This window comes from Hemiscyllium ocellatum, chromosome 5, assembly GCF_020745735.1.
Source record: "Hemiscyllium ocellatum isolate sHemOce1 chromosome 5, sHemOce1.pat.X.cur, whole genome shotgun sequence".
Taxonomy (NCBI): Eukaryota; Metazoa; Chordata; class Chondrichthyes; order Orectolobiformes; family Hemiscylliidae; genus Hemiscyllium; species Hemiscyllium ocellatum.
In genome coordinates, this window is record NC_083405.1 from 63,684,278 (window position 1) to 63,703,550 (window position 19,273).

The 19,273-nt window shown below is 39.5% G+C and overlaps 1 protein-coding gene across 1 annotated transcript in view; it reads right to left on the reverse strand.

The window, feature by feature from the left end:
- Positions 1–2,659: 2,659 nt before the first annotated feature.
- Positions 2,660–19,273, reverse strand: part of galnt1 (UDP-N-acetyl-alpha-D-galactosamine:polypeptide N-acetylgalactosaminyltransferase 1) — a 133,917-nt gene continuing 117,303 nt past the window's right edge. The window contains exons 7-12 of the mRNA XM_060824820.1: positions 15,774–15,891; positions 14,497–14,677; positions 9,455–9,594; positions 6,659–6,757; positions 5,645–5,779; positions 2,660–4,041 (exon numbers count right to left, since the gene is read on the reverse strand). Of these exons, the coding sequence (XP_060680803.1) occupies positions 3,895–4,041; positions 5,645–5,779; positions 6,659–6,757; positions 9,455–9,594; positions 14,497–14,677; positions 15,774–15,891 (820 nt within the window). The 3' untranslated portion in view covers positions 2,660–3,894. The remainder of the gene's footprint in view (positions 4,042–5,644; positions 5,780–6,658; positions 6,758–9,454; positions 9,595–14,496; positions 14,678–15,773; positions 15,892–19,273) is intronic.

The window sequence follows — 19,273 nt, forward strand, 5'->3', positions numbered from 1 at the left end:
TCATGGCAGGAAACAGCTTGCATTCTATTGATTCCATTTCCTGTTTAGCAACCTGTGATCTGTGGGGTTCCACAGCAATCATTGCTGAGACCACAACTGTTTACAAATCAGTGAATCGGAGGAAGTAAGTATATGTACTTTAGCCAAATTTGCAGACAACACCAAGTAGGTGGAAAGGCAGTTTGCAAAGGGACACAAACAGTTTACAGAAAGATTTGATGCGTTAAATCAGTGGGCAAAACGTAATGTGGGAAAATGTAAATTTCTTTTTGGAAAGAACAGTGACAAAAACAAATTGCTGGTGAAACTCAGCAGGTCTGGCAGCATCTGTAGGGATAAAGCAGAGTTAATGTCGAGTCCAGCAACTCATCACTCAGTTCTGCTTTCTCTCCATAGATGCTGCTAGACATGCCTGCTAAGTTTTGCCAGCAATTTGTTTCTGCTTCAGATCTTTAGCCTTGGCAGTTGTTAGTTTTATTACAAAATAACAATATTATTTAGAGAAAAACTGCAGACACAAGGGACTTGGGGGTATTTTTGCATGAAACACAAGTGTAGCAGGTAATCAACTAGGAGAAAGTGAGGACTGTAGATGCTGGAGATCAGAGTCAAAAGGTGTGGCACTAAAAAAAGCATAGTAGGTCAGGCAGTATCTGAGGAGCAGGGGAAATCAATGTTTCCAGCATAAGCTTTTCATCAGGAATGAGGAGATAGTGGCCAAGGGGGCACAGAAATAAATGAGATGGGTTGGAGCTGGGTGGGGGAGTTAGCTGGAAGACGATAGGTAGTTGAAGGTGGAAGGTGACGGTGATAGGCCAGAGTGGAGGGTGGAGCAGATAGGTGGGAAGGAAAATGGACAGTTCAAGAGGGCAGTACCAAATTGGAGGGTTGGATCTCAGAATAAGGTGGGGGAGGGGAAATAAGGAAACTGTTGAAATCAACGTTGATCCCACGTGGTTTGGAGTGTCCCAAGGTGGAAGATGAGGCATTCTTCCACCAGGTGTCAGGTGGTTAGGGTTTGGTGGGGTGAGGTGGCGGCCCAGGACTTGCATGTCCTTGGCAGAGTGAGAAGGCATGGTTGGAGTGCTCGGCCACGGGGTGGTGTTGTTGTTTAATGTGTACAAGTTGGGGTCCTGAGCCCCCAACCCACATTGACAGCAATGGTCACAGTAGTTGATATACGTGGTGGTGCAGGAGAATCTGTCAGATGTGGAAGGATCCTTTGGGCCCTTGGATGGAGGTGGGGGGGGGGGGGGGGGGGGGGGGGTGTGGAAACAGGTTTTGCACCTCTTATGCTGACAATGCAAGGTGCCAAGAGTGGAGGGTGGGGTTGGTGGGGGTGTGGGCCTAACAAGGGATTCATGGAGAGAATGGTCTCAGTGGAACACAGATAGGGATGGGGAGAAGTACATCTCTAGGGCTGGGGTCTGCTTGAAGTAGCAGAAATAGCAGAGGATAATGTGTTGTATCCAGAGGTTGGTAGGGTGGAAGGTGAGGACTGGGGGTGTTCTGTTCTTGTTGCGATTGAAGGGGGTGGGGCTCAAGGGCAGAGGTGCGGGAAGTAGAGGTGGTGCACTGGAGGGCATCATTGACCACGTGGGAGGGAAATGCGCAGTCCTTGAAGAAGGAAGCCATCTGGGATGTTCTATGGTGGAATTGGTCCTCCTGGGAGCACTTGCAGTGGAGGCGGAGAAACTGGGAGTAAAGGATAGCGTTTGTACAGGAGGCAGGGTGGGAGGAAATTTAGTCCAGGTAGCTGTGGGAGTTGCTGGATTTGAAGTAGATATCTGTCTTGAGTTGGTCACCAGAAATTGAGAGGTCCAGGAAGGACTGAAATGTATGATAAGGTCCAGGCAAACTTGAGGTCAGGGTGGAAGGTATTTGTGAAGGTGGATGAACTATTTAGTCTCCTCATGGGAGCACGAGGTGGTGCCAGTACAGGCATTGAGCAGAGGAAAAGGTGGGGAATGGTATCAGTGTAGCTACAGAAGCTGGATTGTTCCATGTACCTGACAAAGAATCAGGCATAACTGAGGCCCATGTGCGTGTCCATAGCTACCCCTTTGGTCTGGAGAAAGTGGGAGGATTCGAAGGAGAAATTGTTAAGGGTGAGGACCAATTCAGCCAATTGAAGAGTGTATTGGTGGAAAGGTACTGGTTGGGTCAGTGGAAGAGAGAGAAACGGAGGGCTTGGAGGACATAGTCATGGCTGATGGATGTGTACATGGACTGGATATCCATGGTGAAGATGAGGCATTGGGGGCCGGGAACTTAAAGTCATGGAGGAGGTGGAGGGTGTCACTGGTGTCTTGTACATATGTGGGGAGATCCTGGACAAAGGAGGTGTCAAGGTATGCAGAGATAAGTTCCATAAGTTCAAATGGCATGGCAATACTCACCCGAGGGGTTTACATGAAAGATAAGTTGGAAGAATGTTTCTCTCCAGATAGATACTGCCTAATTGGCTGAACAGTATTTTGCTTTCATATTGCTAACCGAAGGGAGCTGGAATCCATTTAACTTTTCACAAAGAATGAGTGCATTTAGGAAAGGACAGAAAGGAGGAAAAAAGTCTCAAAATAAAGTTAACACAGAACTTGTATAAATTGGGTATTTTATTGCTGTCTGATATGAATAGGTAACAAACACACAACTGAACTGTTTTCAAAATTTTATTAGGAAAAAAGCAAACACCAGTATTTCACAGAATCTAGTGTAGTTATGCAAATGATGGAGTGGTAAAATGGAAGGACAGAGTGAAGACTTCTTCCTGCAAAACCCCCAGCTGCAGCTCAGTCCACTGATGAATGAGCATTTATTATAGAGAATTTAATTGGCTTTCAAACCAAAAATACATAAAAAGGGGAAAAAAAATCTACACCCAACAGAACCTAGGATACACACATTCCTAACATTATGAGCGAATGCATGATTCATCAAGAATACAAAGCCAAACTATACAGAAACATTTATTCACTGTCTTTCAGAAGCTGGTTAGTAAAATGACTCGTCCATAGCAGCAGTTCTTGGTGGACATTTCGGGAAGGAGCCAAAAGAACAAGATTTAACAGCAATACCAAGGTGAGATATTATGGAGGAACTGAAATGAAGTAAGATAACTGAAAAAAAATCGAGTTTAGAGTTGCTTGTCTCTAGGTGGCCTCTACTTTTTTATGCCATATCAAGGATTAACTAAAACTGCTGATGCAAACAAAACCAAATGTTCACAATTTGTAAATCAGAACTGGTTAATTCTTCATTGAGGTATAAAAATCTACACAAAATTAAAGTTATCATAATTGTGATATTAATTTTTTTTCATCAATTCTGTCCCTGTTAAATAGATTTTTATTCATAAAAAAGTGATTTAAATGCATGTTTGATATATATTCGTTGTACTCTTGCTCTGATATTATGTAATATTTGTTACCACGAAGAAAACAAAATGTTTGGAGATATTTTGGGCATTTCGGGGAGGAAGAACCCCAAATTCAGACAATACAATTGTGCAATTAAATTACAATGATATACTTACTGACACAAAAAAGTGATATATTGGGACCACTTCCTAGATTAAATCATATTTGCTTAATGAACAGTGCAAGTACGTTCATTGAGATTTAAACAATCTTGTCAGCCCCACTTTCCCCTTTTTAATTCAGTTAGAAACAATGTAAACATCAGTGTGCACAGTTTCCCCAAAGTCTGTAGTCTCAAACCATGAAGGAGGAATGCAGTTCTATGAGCAAAAAGTTTTGTATTGAACATCCTTCAAAATGAGTCCACATGCTCGGAGGAGGAACCTATTAGCTGCTAAAATAAAAGTTCATTTTAAGTACAAATCTAGCAGTAAGGTGCACAGAGGTAGCCCATTAAATCTTCAGAGCTGATCCATCAGAAAACCTCAGGGAGCGTGACATTACGCAGAATCCACTGTTGTGAGCGGCTCCCATTGCAATCTTTCATGGTGGGTACTTGGCTGTCTGTCTCTGTAGATTTATCCAAGCACTGGTTGCTGTTCACATGTACTAGTGTCAGCTTCTGGGGAGAAAAAAAATAAATTCTTGTTACCCTCAGATCTATTGCAACAATTTAAAAAAATGACTGCAAACATTCTATTCATTCAGGATCTTCAAGCTAAGCACTATAACATGGTAACATTCAAGTGGTCAATTCTGAAAACGTAAGAGAAACAGATATGGTTAAGTCCCAAGAGGTCATGGCTACCCAATCTTGCATTTAGATATACTGAAGGTAAGACCAGGCATCAATTTTTAAAAGTCTTCAATTCAAAGAAATAAGGGAACAACCAAAGGAAAAAAAAGAGTATTAATTAACATTTTAGTAGAAAATAGCTTTAAATGAAAAATGATGCCTATGATAAATATATCCCCAAGATCAGCAAACTCGAGCCAGACAAGTATGACTTTTAAATTAATGATCATGTTAAAAGGCAAAATGAAAAGAGTGACCTCTATAAAATTTATAGGGAGAAAGAAGATGGGTTTCAATTATGATCAATATAGGATCATACAGAAATACATTAATGATGAATGGTCATGGGACAACAGAAATTCAGACAGCATAGCTGAGCATCCATATACAGTATAGCGAAGCAAAATACAAGTGAGAACATTAGAAAATGTAAAGACACAGAGAGAGAGAGACAGACAGAGGAATGGGGTCAGCAGCTTCTCAAACAGTGACAGATATGTATGGGCCAGCAGCTTCACAAAGAGAAGTGCAGACCCACGTGAGAAAGGCAGTAGCAGCATGAGATTAAAACCAGAAGAGAGTTCCATCTTCTTGTTTCTGTCAGAGCCAAAGTGTAATGTCACAGGAAAATAGGTACATGATTGGTGGGCAATTTTTCTAAGTGTCTTTTAACTGGTCAAGTATTTTAAATCAGATAATATTATTGCAGCTGGGAATTCGGTTAGGAAATACGTAAAATATTCAATATCCAAATTAATTAATTGGAATAGAGAGGACAGGGCAGATGGATTGTAGCTGTAGTTTGTGGGAACTGGTGAATGGGAGTGCAATCCACGGTAGCCACAACTACAACAAGTGGTGGCTGCTCTAGGAACTTTAGCTCAGAGTTGATGAGATCGACTCTGTTGACACTACAATACATAAAGGAGTGGGAGAAGTATCTGGACAATGTTTCAGGAAGCAGACACACCCCTTAGATTAATTACATCAAATTTCACCTGTGGTCAGGGACAGTGTGTTGTGGCTGAGTGAAGCACATACAGTGATTCAGAATTTAGCTTTTAGAAGAGCCTCAGCCATAGCCTTTTCCTAACAATTCTTGCTCCAATATGACAAGAGCACAGACAGCAGGGATGATGCCAGAGAGCAGCAGTTTCTAAGCAAGAGATGGTAGGTTAGACACCACATAAACTATGGTTATGGATACCTGACATTTTTGCAGTTGTGAAACTACTTCCACACAACATAGATCTTCAATTAATGGAATTTAGTTACAATTCAACCAAGACCTGAATCTGAGAGAATCAAACTTGGTCATTTTATTTAATTTAAGTTTAACTTTGTTGATACCATTACCTTTATGCAACTAACACAGAATTTGAAAAAAAAAAATTATTTAGGAGCTAAAGTTTTCATGAAAAACACTTACTACAGGATCATGCTCCCAAAGCTGATTCCCTTTCAGATGATGGCACTTCAACATCATGATAGGACCATTAAGCTTGGAAACATCGAGGCACAAATCATCAGTTCTAATTTCCTTGTTTGCAGTGTAGGAAAACACCTAATGAGTGAAAAGAGAGAGTACTATTAAGTCTGTAAGCATAATAAAGTTTCAAATGTGCAGAAAATACATCATTGCTATGCTTCAAAAAAACTTCAGCTAAGTAATTTTACTGATGAAGAAAATTCCTTTTCCCCCCTCAGTCAGTAAAATATACAATTATCTGATAAAGAAATGTGTAGTGTCATGGGGAGAAAGCAAGGGAATACTGCATTGCTCATTTAGAGACCCAGCATAGGTGTGATAGGCTGAAAGACCTCCTTCTAACCTGTGAAAGTTCAGTAATTCTCTGATTATGGAAAATGCCTTGACTGAATAGATGACCAAATTACAAGCTTGAAGCAGACAGCTTTAATGATCTACCAATATTTTAATGCAATAATTCACTATAGTTGTTGGATTTCTACATAACAGTCAAACTATAGATATACTTTTGTCAGTGGTAATTCTGGATTGACAATTCACTTTATTGGTTTACAGAATGTGTTTAGGCTTTGCTATCAAGCTCACATTTTCCAATCTACACCCTACTCTCCAAAAGCGCCCATGCGGAGTCACTTTCATTTCAGGATTGTGACAGCATATGCACCTGTAAGTTTTTAAGTTCACTAAATGCCCCTAGAAAGGCTAAACACAGCTTCGAAATTCATGCAGCCATTGGCATCAGGAACCTCAGATGAAAAATAAGGCCTTTCACAATATATGTACTAGAGTGGTTCAGAAAGTAGTTTTTAGTGCCAAATGTAGTTCAGCAGTACAGCTAGTAGAGTACCTGCTTCTAAATCAAATTACATATTGATCTTCAAGAGCTACTAATTACTTAAGTCAATCTAATTTTTGAACACTGATCCAAGCATAAATAAGCAATAAGCAACTCACCTGATTGCCTCCCATACCATGACAGTTAAATATTCCTACTTTCTCATTTTCTTTTCTTGCCATATTATCTAGGCATTGGTTTGTCTCCACATTTCTGATCTAAAAACAAAAGATGCAGTTTAAAATAAAAATCAGACTGCAGTAGTCAATGAAGATATGTTTGAAAATGTACAATTCCATAGTGTCTCCTCTTGGTAAAACAGTGATTGATCGGCATCAAACAGGAAGGTTCGGGGTTCAATTATTGATCTATGTTAAAACTAACAGATCTCATCTAGGTTGGATTATGGCAGTTAGCCTCAATTCCTGGGCTACGAAATGCCAAATTGGTGGTGTTTCTGCTGCTGATTACTGTGGAATGACTCATGTTGGAAGTGTACAAACAATGGATTAAACTCAGCTCTAACTACTGTGATTAAACACCTTTCTAAAATTCCCCACCTTGGCTCAAACTAAATTATAGCAAGGAATAATGTTTTCAGGAATGAGGTCAAAAACTAACCAAAGGAAAGGAGCAAAGAAAGTGTGGTAAGTTCTCGTATCGAGGAAACAAAGATTGCTGTAACAATTGCTTATGGTTTAAAGCTTAGCATCATTTTCATTCTTCAGTTTAAAATCAGTGGATAATTTTCCAACAATCATTCTAAAGAAAATTTAGATTCATTTTAATGTTGTAAATATCAAGCAATTCCTTCAAAATATGTAAAAACAAAACAAAACAAAAAATTTGTTGAGTAATCAAGAATTTAGTCTGGCCACAAATTTTCCTTCTTAAGTTAATGTGAGGGAGTGGATGACTTTATCAATAGGAAGCTCCCAACACTGACTCATGAGGAAGTTCGCTGGATCAAATGCCAGGCACCTAAGTAGTCACCTGACAGACATCTCAGTCACTTCCTTGGGCAGCTATGCCCTGCTCTGCCTGAAGCTGCTGGCTAATTAGAGGCTCACAACCACTGTGAGGAAAAGTGTTCTTTAAAGGCCCATTTACTGACTGCACAGTGACACTAACACAAGAAGTGACTCTTTGGGGAAAGAAAGATCAGAGGCAAATGGCTATCAGTGGCCATCCCCTGTCATCTCATCTGTGCCTCAATTGTTCCCATGCAGAGTCAATCAAGGCATTCTCCCAAACCCAGCAGAGAAGCTGCCTCATTGTAACAGTTGGGTATGTTGCTAATTCTTTTCCTGCCTAATTAGTCTAGCTAGTGGCAGGATGAGGCCCATAATGCCTTAACTGGTAATGGGTTCAAAAGATTGATCATGGACCTTCCTTCCCAGGATTTAACTGATAAGGTTATAGGCATCTCCCAGATGACAGCCTGCCCAATTTGCCCTTCCTAACTTCTAGGGATGAGAAACCCCAACTTTTGCGTTTTTTCTTTGTTGAAGATATGCTGATAAATGTGCACATTCAATATTTTCTTACCTTGCAGTGTAATTGGTGTATTAAGAACAAACCTTTAACTATTGCTGTTATTTGTCACACTTTACATACCAGAAAATTGTCATGTTGCATACCCATTATACATTACTGTAATCTTGATAACATTTTTGTAACATAAATCCACTTCTTTAAAATTAACAGCATATATTAAAAATCTCTTGGATGAGTAGAGAGTAGCATAACAAGAGATCTGTAATAGAACCTCTTATTTTCATTTTATCATCAATTTAGAAAGAGACACAGGAAGAATGATACGAAAGCTTGATAGTGATATCAAATTAGAAAACGTAATGAAGAATACAAGAAATTACAGGGAGAGGAAAAACTAATTAGAAGATTGAGTAGATAGGTGACATATGTGGCGAGCTGTGAAAACACATTAGAAAAAGGTGCAGTGAAAGGATACAGATCTCTGATAAGTGAAAGAGCAAAAGGAAGTGATATTAAGTTTGGAGAAGAGAACATATGTCATTCTTGCAGTACTGGATGTAACTTTGGGCATTACTCCGTGAAGTATGGCAGAATTATGTGGAAAGAGTATGGCATGAATGGTACAGGAATGAAAAGTTACAGTTATGAAAAAGACTTGAAATAATTGAGGGAACAGAAATACCAAATAGGGATCAAATAAAATCACAGAATCCCTTTTGTGTGAAAGCAGATCATTTGGGCCATTGAGTCCACACAGACTCCCACCCAGAACCAACCCCTTACCCTATCCTTGTAACCCTGCATTTCCCATAGCTATTCCACCTAGCCTACACATCCCTGGACACTATGGACAATTTAGTATGGTCAACCCACCTAACCTGCAAATCTTTGGACTGTGGAAGGAAATTGGAGCACCCTGAGGAACCCCATGTGGACATGGGAAGAATGTCTGTGTGGAGTTTGCACAGTCGCCAATGAGTGAAAAGCTTTGAAATTGTTTCACAGGTAACTAAATAGACAGTAGAATGAATAAATTAAATCTATGAAAAGAAAGTAAGTTAGAAGAGTTAGAAAGGTTTTATTAAAAATAACGAAGTTAAATGTTACATCAAAGCAGGCAAGAATGTTTCTTTAAAACATGAAAAACGTTGAAAAATTAAAAATACAAAACAACATGGGGAGGGCAATTGCATTAGAATTGAAGGAACTTTAGATGAGGAACAAAAAATTTGATAATATGGAAAAATCACTACAAAATAGCAGTTTTTATCATCATTCCACAATATTCAATAAATGTACATTGAAAATTCAAATAATGGCAACTGATTAATGAAAAACGAGCACAGGTTAGTTTTGAAGAAAGAAATGTATTACTTATAAAAATACAAATACTTTTAAAATTAAACTATAATTTGTACCTCTCCCAAAGAGAAATAATGTCGTGGAATGTGAGAATCAGGGTAAACATTTTCCAGGTACCAAGAGAAAGGTTTACATGACAGCTTTTGTCTTAATGTTTTGCGTGCTGTTATATCTCCATATTCAACCTTGGTAACACCTGTTAAATTAGAATCAAAGTATTGTAGATCATGAAACAAATGACTCCCTTGAAGACAATTCCATCCAAATGACTAATTAATCTCCTATCCATCAATACTAACTGGCTATTGAATGTTTCCAGGACTTATCTATTTTGTTGCAGACTTATAGCAACTATGCAGTTTATTTCTTAATTTTGAAGCAAAGTTACATTCAGATTATGTTTCAAATTTTGACATGAAATCAAAAAAAACCATAAGAAAGCTTTGGGCCCTTGGCAGGACAAACATTCTCTATCAATCTCTGTATATTCATTCTAAAATTGTTATTTCAAGAGTGATGGGGTAGCGAGGGAGATAAGGGGGTGATCAATTTCTTCTGTAACTACCAGGATTCTTGTTTGGAATGAATTTCTAACTTCAGGCCCCTTTGTTATTCTTCAAAGATAGGAGAGATAACAAGGACAAAAGCACAAAGAAAGAGTCATATGGGACAGTGTTAGTGTACTAAAGTTCTAATCCTGCATTCAATCTGACCTTCACTACAGCAAGCCTTCATGTACAAAGAACCAGCTATAATATCATCGCAGCCTGGATTTTCTAATGTAATCTTACTAATCAAGAACTGAAAGTGAAGAGGGTCTTCTCATGCCGACTGTGATTAAACTGAAAGCAACTAAAACTTTGAAAAAATTAGTTCAATTTTGCTTTCTCATTTCTATTGAATTGCAAGATTATGGTGCTACCTATTGACAAGTACAAAGGTAGGCTTCAGTTTGTTTAAAAAAGAGCCCCTTATCAATAGCCTATGACTTTATATTCTTGAGCCAAAGTTCTGGCTTTCATGTGCAGAATTCTTTTTATTCACTCACAGGATGTAGGCGCCTTTGGCTATGCCAGCATTTATAGCTCATCCTTAATTGCTCAGAGAGCAGTTAAGAATCAACCACATTGTTGTGGTTCTGGAGTCACATGTAAGTAAATGACAGTAAGGTTGCCACAGTCTCAGAGGATCACAGAGAGAGATGACTACTGGTGGTTTTACCTGAGAGTCACCATACCTCAGGCGAGGGGAGAAATTGAGAAGGTGGAACATTTATGGTCATTTCAGCTGGCACAGGAAAAATATATACAGCCACAGGATCCAACATACTAACAGTTTAGTATCTTTTTTTGAAAGGATTAGTACTTCATTTTCAAGATATCAAACTAACTCACGGAGTACCACTGGAATTAGTGCTTGGCCTATTTATAATAATGACCCTGATGAAGGGAGTTCAAAATCACACAACACCAGGTTAGAGTCCAATAGGTTTAAGTGGAAGCACTAGCTTTCAAAGCGCTGCTCCTTCATCAGGTGGTTGTGGAGGACATGGTCTTATATGAATTCATGCAGTTTTTGAGTTACATTGTACTTTGCTCAAAAACTGCATGAATCCACGTAAGACTCTTAACTCACTTTTTAGATTAGAATCAGTCTAAACATTACGGCAGAGACAGGGAACACAGGAGGCTAACACCTTCAACATCTTAACATCTTATCTGGCTGACACCAATTATTACAGTTAACCTGAGAATGTAACTTTTTTAAAAAAAGTTTTGTGATTTACATATGAACGTAGTGAAACTATCATGGTATTTGAACAGATGAAAGACTCAACAGACAATCAAGGTATTTTTCAATGGATAATTTCAGTTACATCACACTGTAAACTTTTGCTATAAATTCTGTGTCTTACAATTGTGTACTCCACAACCACCTGATGAAGGAGCAGTGCTCCAAAAGCTAGTGCTTCCAATTAAACCTGTTGGACGATAACCTGGTGTTGCGTGGTTTTTAACTTTGTACACCCCAGCCCAACACCGGCATCTCCAAATCATGACTGATGAAGGGACTTACTGTACTATAGCCAAATTTGTTAATATTCAATGTTAGGCAAGAAAGTAAGCTATAATGAGGATACAAACTTCTGTAAAGGGATACAGTAAAGTTAGTGGGCAAAACATTTGGTAGATACATGAAAATATGAGATTAACCACTTTTGCAGGCAAAATAGAAAAGCAAATGGAGAGAATAGACAGAAACTGGAGGATGGTGCAGTAGAATGTTTTGGGTGTCTACATCCATGAATCATATGCACAGCATGCAATTAAGGCAGCAAATGGAAAGCTGGCCTTTATTATAAGGGGAATGAAGTATAGAAGTAGCAAAGACTTGGTACAGAAGAACAAGGTATTAATGAAACCATATGTGGAGTACTCTGTGCACGATACTAAAGGAGGGATATCCTTCCATCAAGACCGTCACAGAAGGTTTACCAGATTGATTGCTGGGAATGAAGGAGCTGACTTAAGAGGAAAGATTGAACAGATTGGGCCTATATTCATTGGAGTTCAAAAGAATGAGAGGTGATCTGAGGGGGTTTGACAGATTAAATGCTAAGAGGATGTTTCCCCTTGTGTGGGTAACTAGAACTAGGGGCCAGTGTTTCAAGTCCCCAGAGATGAGGAAGCAACTCTTCTCTCAGCGCATCCTTAATTCTCTCTCCAGGCAAACACTGCTGGTTGGATATAATCAAGGCTGACTTAAACACATTATTAATCTCCAAGGGTGTGGGGGACAAGCAGAAAAGTGGATTTAAGGCCATATCAGATCAACCTTTATTAACTGATCTTATTAACTGGTGACACAGGCTTAAAGGCCTACTCCTGCTCCTACTTCTTTAATGGTCTTATGTCCTGTTATGGTTTAGCTGTTTTTTTTGTTTGGAAATACATGATTACCACTCTCCTCTCAGAGTCCAGATTGCTAACTGTATCTAAAGTGGAAATTCTACTCCATCTCAAATGTTCATCACCATGCAGCATACTGTGAAAATAAATCTCTACACAGTGACTTCCCAAGGCTTATTAGTGCCTTTGCACACAAAACAAAACTACATCTCAAGAATCTCCTAAATGCCCACAAACTGGCATAATTCACAGATTTGGGGGATTTTTGAGCATGAGCAGTTTCCATACAAACCTTTTTAATCCAGTGTAAAAATAAAAATGGAAATTCTACTTCACAGGATGAAAACATGATATCCGATGATCTTTTTGATAGGTATGGGAGATAGCAGATGAATTGTACTTAAAAAAAAAAGTTAGCCAAACCTAGCATAAATGATACTTCTGCCCGTTGATCAAATGGGAATAAATTGGAGTAAAATTTGATGATATCTTCTATATTTTAAGCAACATTGACCCAGATTATTTGGTCCTAGTGTGCTGCTTGATCATGGAGATCAATGTGCTGACTGACTTATGTGGCATTGCTTAAGAAGTTTGAACTTCTGATGTGCAATTCCCCTCCTTCTTACAGCAGTGAAGTTACAGTCACACAGGAAATGATGGACTGAAAAATCCTTGTCTGACACAGGACAACTACACAATTGACAATGACTTTACTAGCACTGAATCCCACTCCTACCTGACACCTCACCAGCTTGACTCCTCCCTGTTCTGACTAGCTTTCAATGTGTGACAAATATGTGAGGATCTGACCCAACGTTAACCCCTTCCAGCTGCAACCTGACTCTACCAACCTAACTCTCAGACCCTATTTAAACTTACTTTATGGTAGCTATTTCTTCAGATTCTTTTTGCTGTTCTCTGCTTAGATTTTTGCACCCGGAATTCCAGCTGCTATATCAAGCTGCCTTTTTAAACCAAGTATCTTGGTAAGTGCTCAGTTTTTTTTAGATTAGACTTACAGTGTGGAAACAGGCCCTTCGGTCCAACAAGTCCACACCGACCCGCCGAAGCGCAACCCACCCATACCCCTACATTTACCCCTTACCTAACACTACGGGCAATTTAGCTTGGCCAATTCACCTGACCCGCACATCTTTGGACTGTATCTGATCAACACAGAACACAGTGGTTCCAATGCTAATTGCATGATTTGAACCACTGCTTTTCACAGATGGGTGAACTTGTGTAGTTCAGGGAAAAATGAACATTAGTGTTTGAACAATCTCCTAGAATGGAAGGTTTAGTTGCAGATTTCAGCTGAGATTTCAAATTTGAGGCAAAGTATGTCCCAGAGGGGGCTGTAAAGAGACACACAATACATACAATCCAGTTTGATAACAAACAACTCAATGGATCAATTGAGGAGAACTTGAAGTGGGCAACATATTTATTTCATGGAATCCGTATAGCATGATGGGCCAAAAGGCCTACTTCCAAGTTCACAACATCCCACCAAAGAGCATCCAATCTAAATCCATGCTATCCCTGTAACCCCACATTTCCTATGTGCAACCCACCTAGTCTGCACATCCCTGAACACGATTGACAAATTTAGCATGGCTAATCCACTACATCCTTGGACTGTGGGAGGAAACCAGAACATCTAGAGGAAACCCAAGCAGACACAGGGAGAATGTGCAGACTCCACACAGACAAATGCGCAAGGGTGGAATCGAACCCAGGTCCCTGGTGCTGTAAGGCAGCAGTACTAACCAGTCAGCCACCATGCTGCACTGATTTTTATCAGCAGAATAGTAAGTCCAGGTAGACTGAAGTACAAAAATAAGCTATGTTCGAAATAAAATTATCAATTTAATAAAAAATATTTTCTGATGTCAGTCTTCATGCAAAATAGAGTACATAGAGAATTTCTTGGCCCTATATTGCTGACTATATTTTAATATAAAGCACTAAGATCCAAGAAATCCTTAAAAACAGAAATCAATCAATATTGGAATGCATTTTATAGTTCCATGTGGATTAACATTTTTTTCTTTAAATATCTTTATAGCAATTTAGTTTTGTAACATTCACTTAACAAAATATTCTGTAGTGATTTAAAAACAGTTATAAATAGAATGAATTTTATTTGCTTTTATCTTCTGTACTTATTTGATAATACTTACCAGGTGATATAATGTAAAAGAAATTTTTGAAATCATCCATCCAGACCTCTGCGAGCCGCCTGTTGTTCTTATTTATTATCTGTCCAGTACCTCCAGGGAAAGTGTAAGGAGTAGCCTTACGGAACACATGGCCGACGTGGGAGCAAGTAACTATTTCCAAAGTACCACCACATTGCCAGATCTAGAGGGAAGATGGTCCTTTCATTAAATAGTACCTTCCATAATCATGGGACATCTCCCACATGTTTATTTTATCATAAACAGGTAAGTTTTGTAATGCAGTTACCATTCTAGTACAGGATTGCCCAAGATGTGAAAAAATACCCTTACACCTTTAATTAACATTTTTAATAATAGAACCACAAAGTTGATGTCTATACACCAGCTGTATGTTCAAGGCTACTCTTGACACTAGTAAGCCAAATAGAATTGCTTGTGAATGTACTATTTAAACACGCTGTAAGTAGGCAGACAAGTGTCTCACTAAAAGTGCAAACTTTTTTCTGATCTTTAAAATGAAAAAAAAAGAATGAGACTTAGGGCTCGAAAGAAAGTCTAAGACTCAAAGTTAATAATAAAGGTAAGTTAATAACATAATAATTAAAACTAAGAGACAGTCATGTTAGCCACAGAATATTTCAGTAAGTGACAGCAAGAGTTTGGGGGGGGGGGGGGGGGGGGTGCGGGAATGTTAAGTGCATGCAGGTGTGAGAAAATTTGCGTTTACTATAGTGTATTTTATAGCTGCATGACCTCCAAGTGTGCTTTCCGGATAATGAAAAACTTGAGGGTAGTAATTGTTGTAATGTTAGGAAATACAGCAGCCAATTATGCCAAACTATAAATAAATGACCAGATTACTTTTGTCATTTCATCTGAAGATGAAACATTCATCAGACGGACAGGAGTATTTACTGCTCTTTTTAAAAGAGTGTCACGACACATTTTACATCCATCTGAGAAGACAAGTGAGTCTTTGGATAAATATCTTATCAGGACAAAGATGGGAGTGAAGTGGACTGTAGTGATGTGTGTTGTATTGATAGGACAGTCCAGATTATGCATTTATTATAGGACTGGGGTTTGACTCCACAACCTAATGATTCGGAACACCACGATTGAGCTCAGAGAAAGTTTCTAATCTTTAAGGAGCCAAAAATAGGTAAACCCTTTAAAATATCAACAGATAAGGAATAAAGTCCATGAACATGAATATAAATCTTGTGCTAGTGAATAAGATTAAGCTGTTTGTTTAAAAAAAAACATATTTTACTTACTCTGAAAGAAATTTCCAGGTTTTCTCCTCCCCATATATCCATGCCTGCATCATATGTTCCTATTAATTCAAAGTAATCTCTGTCTATTGAGAACAGTCCTCCTGCCATGGTGGGAGTTCTAAAGACAAAATGTTAAAATTGATAAAGTTAATGAGCTTTTTGAAACCTGGCCTGTAGGAACAAATAGGTCAGAAGGTTGTGTGGAACCCAGAAATTAGGATTCCTACACACAAGCATTGAGTTTTACAATCACAACACACTGGGCTTCCAGTTGCAGAGAGGAGAAGAATAACGAAACCTGCAAGACCAAGCAACGGGACACATTCTCAGAGGGAAAAGAAAACTGGTTGGAGGCGGCACTTTGAGAGAAGTCATGGGATGGTGGGACGGTGCCCAAAAATGGAGGTTTCTCAGGCTGCCAACCTAGATTAGAAGGACAGTGTAATAACACTGATGGTCTAAATCCACCAAGCCCTTGCCATGACACACCTACTAAGTTTGCTGGTCAACTGAAGGAAAAGCTGTAAAGTAGAATGCCATCGAGGTTTGGTGCTTTATCATATCTAGGGAATCAACCAAATACCTTTGCTAAGGGTTGACTTTTCACCTTTAGGCCTCAACTGAAGTCAGACATGGTGTGGTTTAAAAGATGGTTTGAGTTGGGGAAAAGTTTTTAGGCTTGAAACCATGCACTTCCATTTCAAACATCTCAACAGCACTTCCAATCAGCCACAAGACTCAAATTCTATTATTTTTTACATATACAAATTTTGCTCCCCAAATACTCTTAATGGAAAATAATACATTTTTCTAAAATCACTTGCATTCTTAGACTAGAAGTAAATTTAAAGTATCTTCTCTTTTTGGGTGACCAACTCTTTTCTGCCAACACATCAACTGTAAAGAGTATATTAAAGCATTGTTTGGAATCATACTATGACTCTAATTCTCCAATCTTTCATAGGCTGCAAGGCTACTCAGTTCACACAGCTTGTTTGTAAAACATAAGAGTTCAGTTTTATCTTTTACACTTAGTTTACTAACATTTTTACTTTTGTTATTCTCCTATTTGAAGTAGTTTCATTAAACTTTGATGTATGTTTTCATGGTAGAGCTTGAGGTTTACTACAGTTTGAAATTTCCTATATAATTAATGCATTCAAGATATCTGCTAAATAATCAGAAAAGACTCTATGACTGTCATGATGAACCAGCAAGTTTATGTAGTGACTACCAGTCTCACCAAGTGAGGATGATTGTGGGGAAGACCTGTCCTGATTCCTCATGGCCAGTGACATCATGGATCAACATCTGTGTGACACTCTTCACTACTTGCCAATAAGTAAACAATCGTGTTTACTATCCAGTGACAATCCCCAAACTGAAGGTGTGAATGGCGAGAAGAGCAGGATCAAACATGCTGTGATGTCTTGGTAGTTAAATTGCCAATTATTGTGGATTAAGCCTTGGTGGTGAACAGTAAGATTTGATTGGATAAAGTATCAAAATGCAACCAGTACCAGAAGAACTTTACCTGGACAAGAAGAAATATTTTGAATGGAGAAAAAATAAGAAAAAATGAGTAAGTAGAAAAAATGACGCTTTTTTTTAAAGGAAATGTTTTCTTGTTGTTGATTAAATTAAAATGTTAAGTTCAAAACAAACACATGGCCTCAAGCATTTTTTATTTAGAAGCCTAATTAAAGGAATGTTTAAATGATATTCCCAATTCTTGGACGCAGTCAGAGGTCACAAGGTCTCCAGGCAGCACATCAACTGTAAAATTTAAACTGTATACTCAAGTATCTCCACAGGGGAGCCTGTGGGGATACTTGAGTATACAGTTTAAACTTTTTTTAGTTCCGGTTTTTCTCCAGTTCTTTGATGCAGTTGGAGAGGTCATGAGGTCACATTTTTGGGCAGGTGCTTCACCTAAAACACTACTCAGGTAGTGTCTCCCACCCATCCTCCTTCAACCAAAAAAAAGTTATGTCCGTCGGTTGGTGAGGGGATTCGTGTTTTCTTTTGTGGTCTCTGGCAGTCTATTTTGGAATTTAGAATTGCAGGAAGGGAGGTTAGGGCAGTTGATTTTCCTCCTGCAATATGTGGGAGGTAAGGTTCTCCTCTGGTGTCCCTGCTGACTTCATTTGTGGGAAGTGCACCCAACTCCAGCTCCTCGAGAACAATGTTAGGGAACTGGTGCTGAATGAATTTCAGATCATTCTGAAGGCGGAGGGGATTATTAAGAGGAGTTACAGGGAGGTAGTTACTCTACAGCCACGTGAAGATGATAGATAGGTTACCGTCAGGGGTAGGAAATGGAACCGGCAGGCAGTGCAGGCATCTCCTGTGGTGGTTCCCCTCAACGACATATATACCGCTTTGTATACCATTTGGGGGAATGACTTACTGGGGGTAAGCAATGGGGCACAGGTCTCTGGTGCAGAGTCTGTCCCCGTTGCTCAGAGGGGAAGGGGGAAGAGGAGCAGAGCTTTAGTCATTGGGGACTCCATAGTTAGGGAGACAGATAGGAGGTTTTGTGGGAATGAAAGAGACTCATGATTGGTTTGTTGCCTCCCATGTGCCAGGATTTGTGATGTCTCTGATCATGTTTTTGGGATCCTTGAGGGGGAGAGGGAGCAGCCCAGATTGTGGTCCACATAGGGCACCAATGACATAGTTAGGAAGAAAGGTGGGGATCTGAGCTAGGTTGGAAGCTTAGAGCTAGAACAAACAGAGTTGTTATCTCTGGTTTGCTGTCCATGCCAGAGTGCGCGGAACTGAACACATGGCTGCAGAGATGGTGCAGGAGGGAGGGTTTTGCATTCTTGGATAATCAGAACTCTTTCTGGGGAAAGTGGGACATTTACAAACAGAATGGTCTTCACCTGAACCAGATGAGTACCAATATCCTGGGGGGAGGGGGTATTTGCTAATGCTGTTCGGGGGCGGGGGTTAAACTAATGCAGCAGGGGGACGGGAACCTGAACTGTAGTTCAAGTGTATAGGAGGTTCAGGGTAGCGAGGTCAGAGATAGGTCTACAAGGTCGCGAGAGGGCAGTGGCAATCAGGATGATGATTTGAAATGTGTGTACTTCACTGCCAAGAGCATCTGGAATAAGGTGGGTTAACTACCAGCACAGATTGGTACCTGGGATTTCGATGTTGTGACTGTTTCAGAGACATGGCTAGAGGGGAGACAGGAATGGTTGTTTCAGATTCTGGGATTTAGATGTTTCAGCAAGAATAGAGAAGATGGTAAAGGGGTGGGGTGGTCGAGGGGGAGGTGGCATTGTTATTCAAGGGTAGTATTGCACCAGTTGAGATAACGCCTGAGGACTCATCCACTGAGGTAGTTTAGACTGAGGTTAGAAATAGGAAAGGAGATGTCACCCTGTTGGGAGTTTTCTACAGGCCTTCGAATAGGTCCAGGGATGTAGAGGAAAGGATAGCAAAGATGATTCCCAACAGGAATTAGAATAACAGGGTAGTTGTTATGG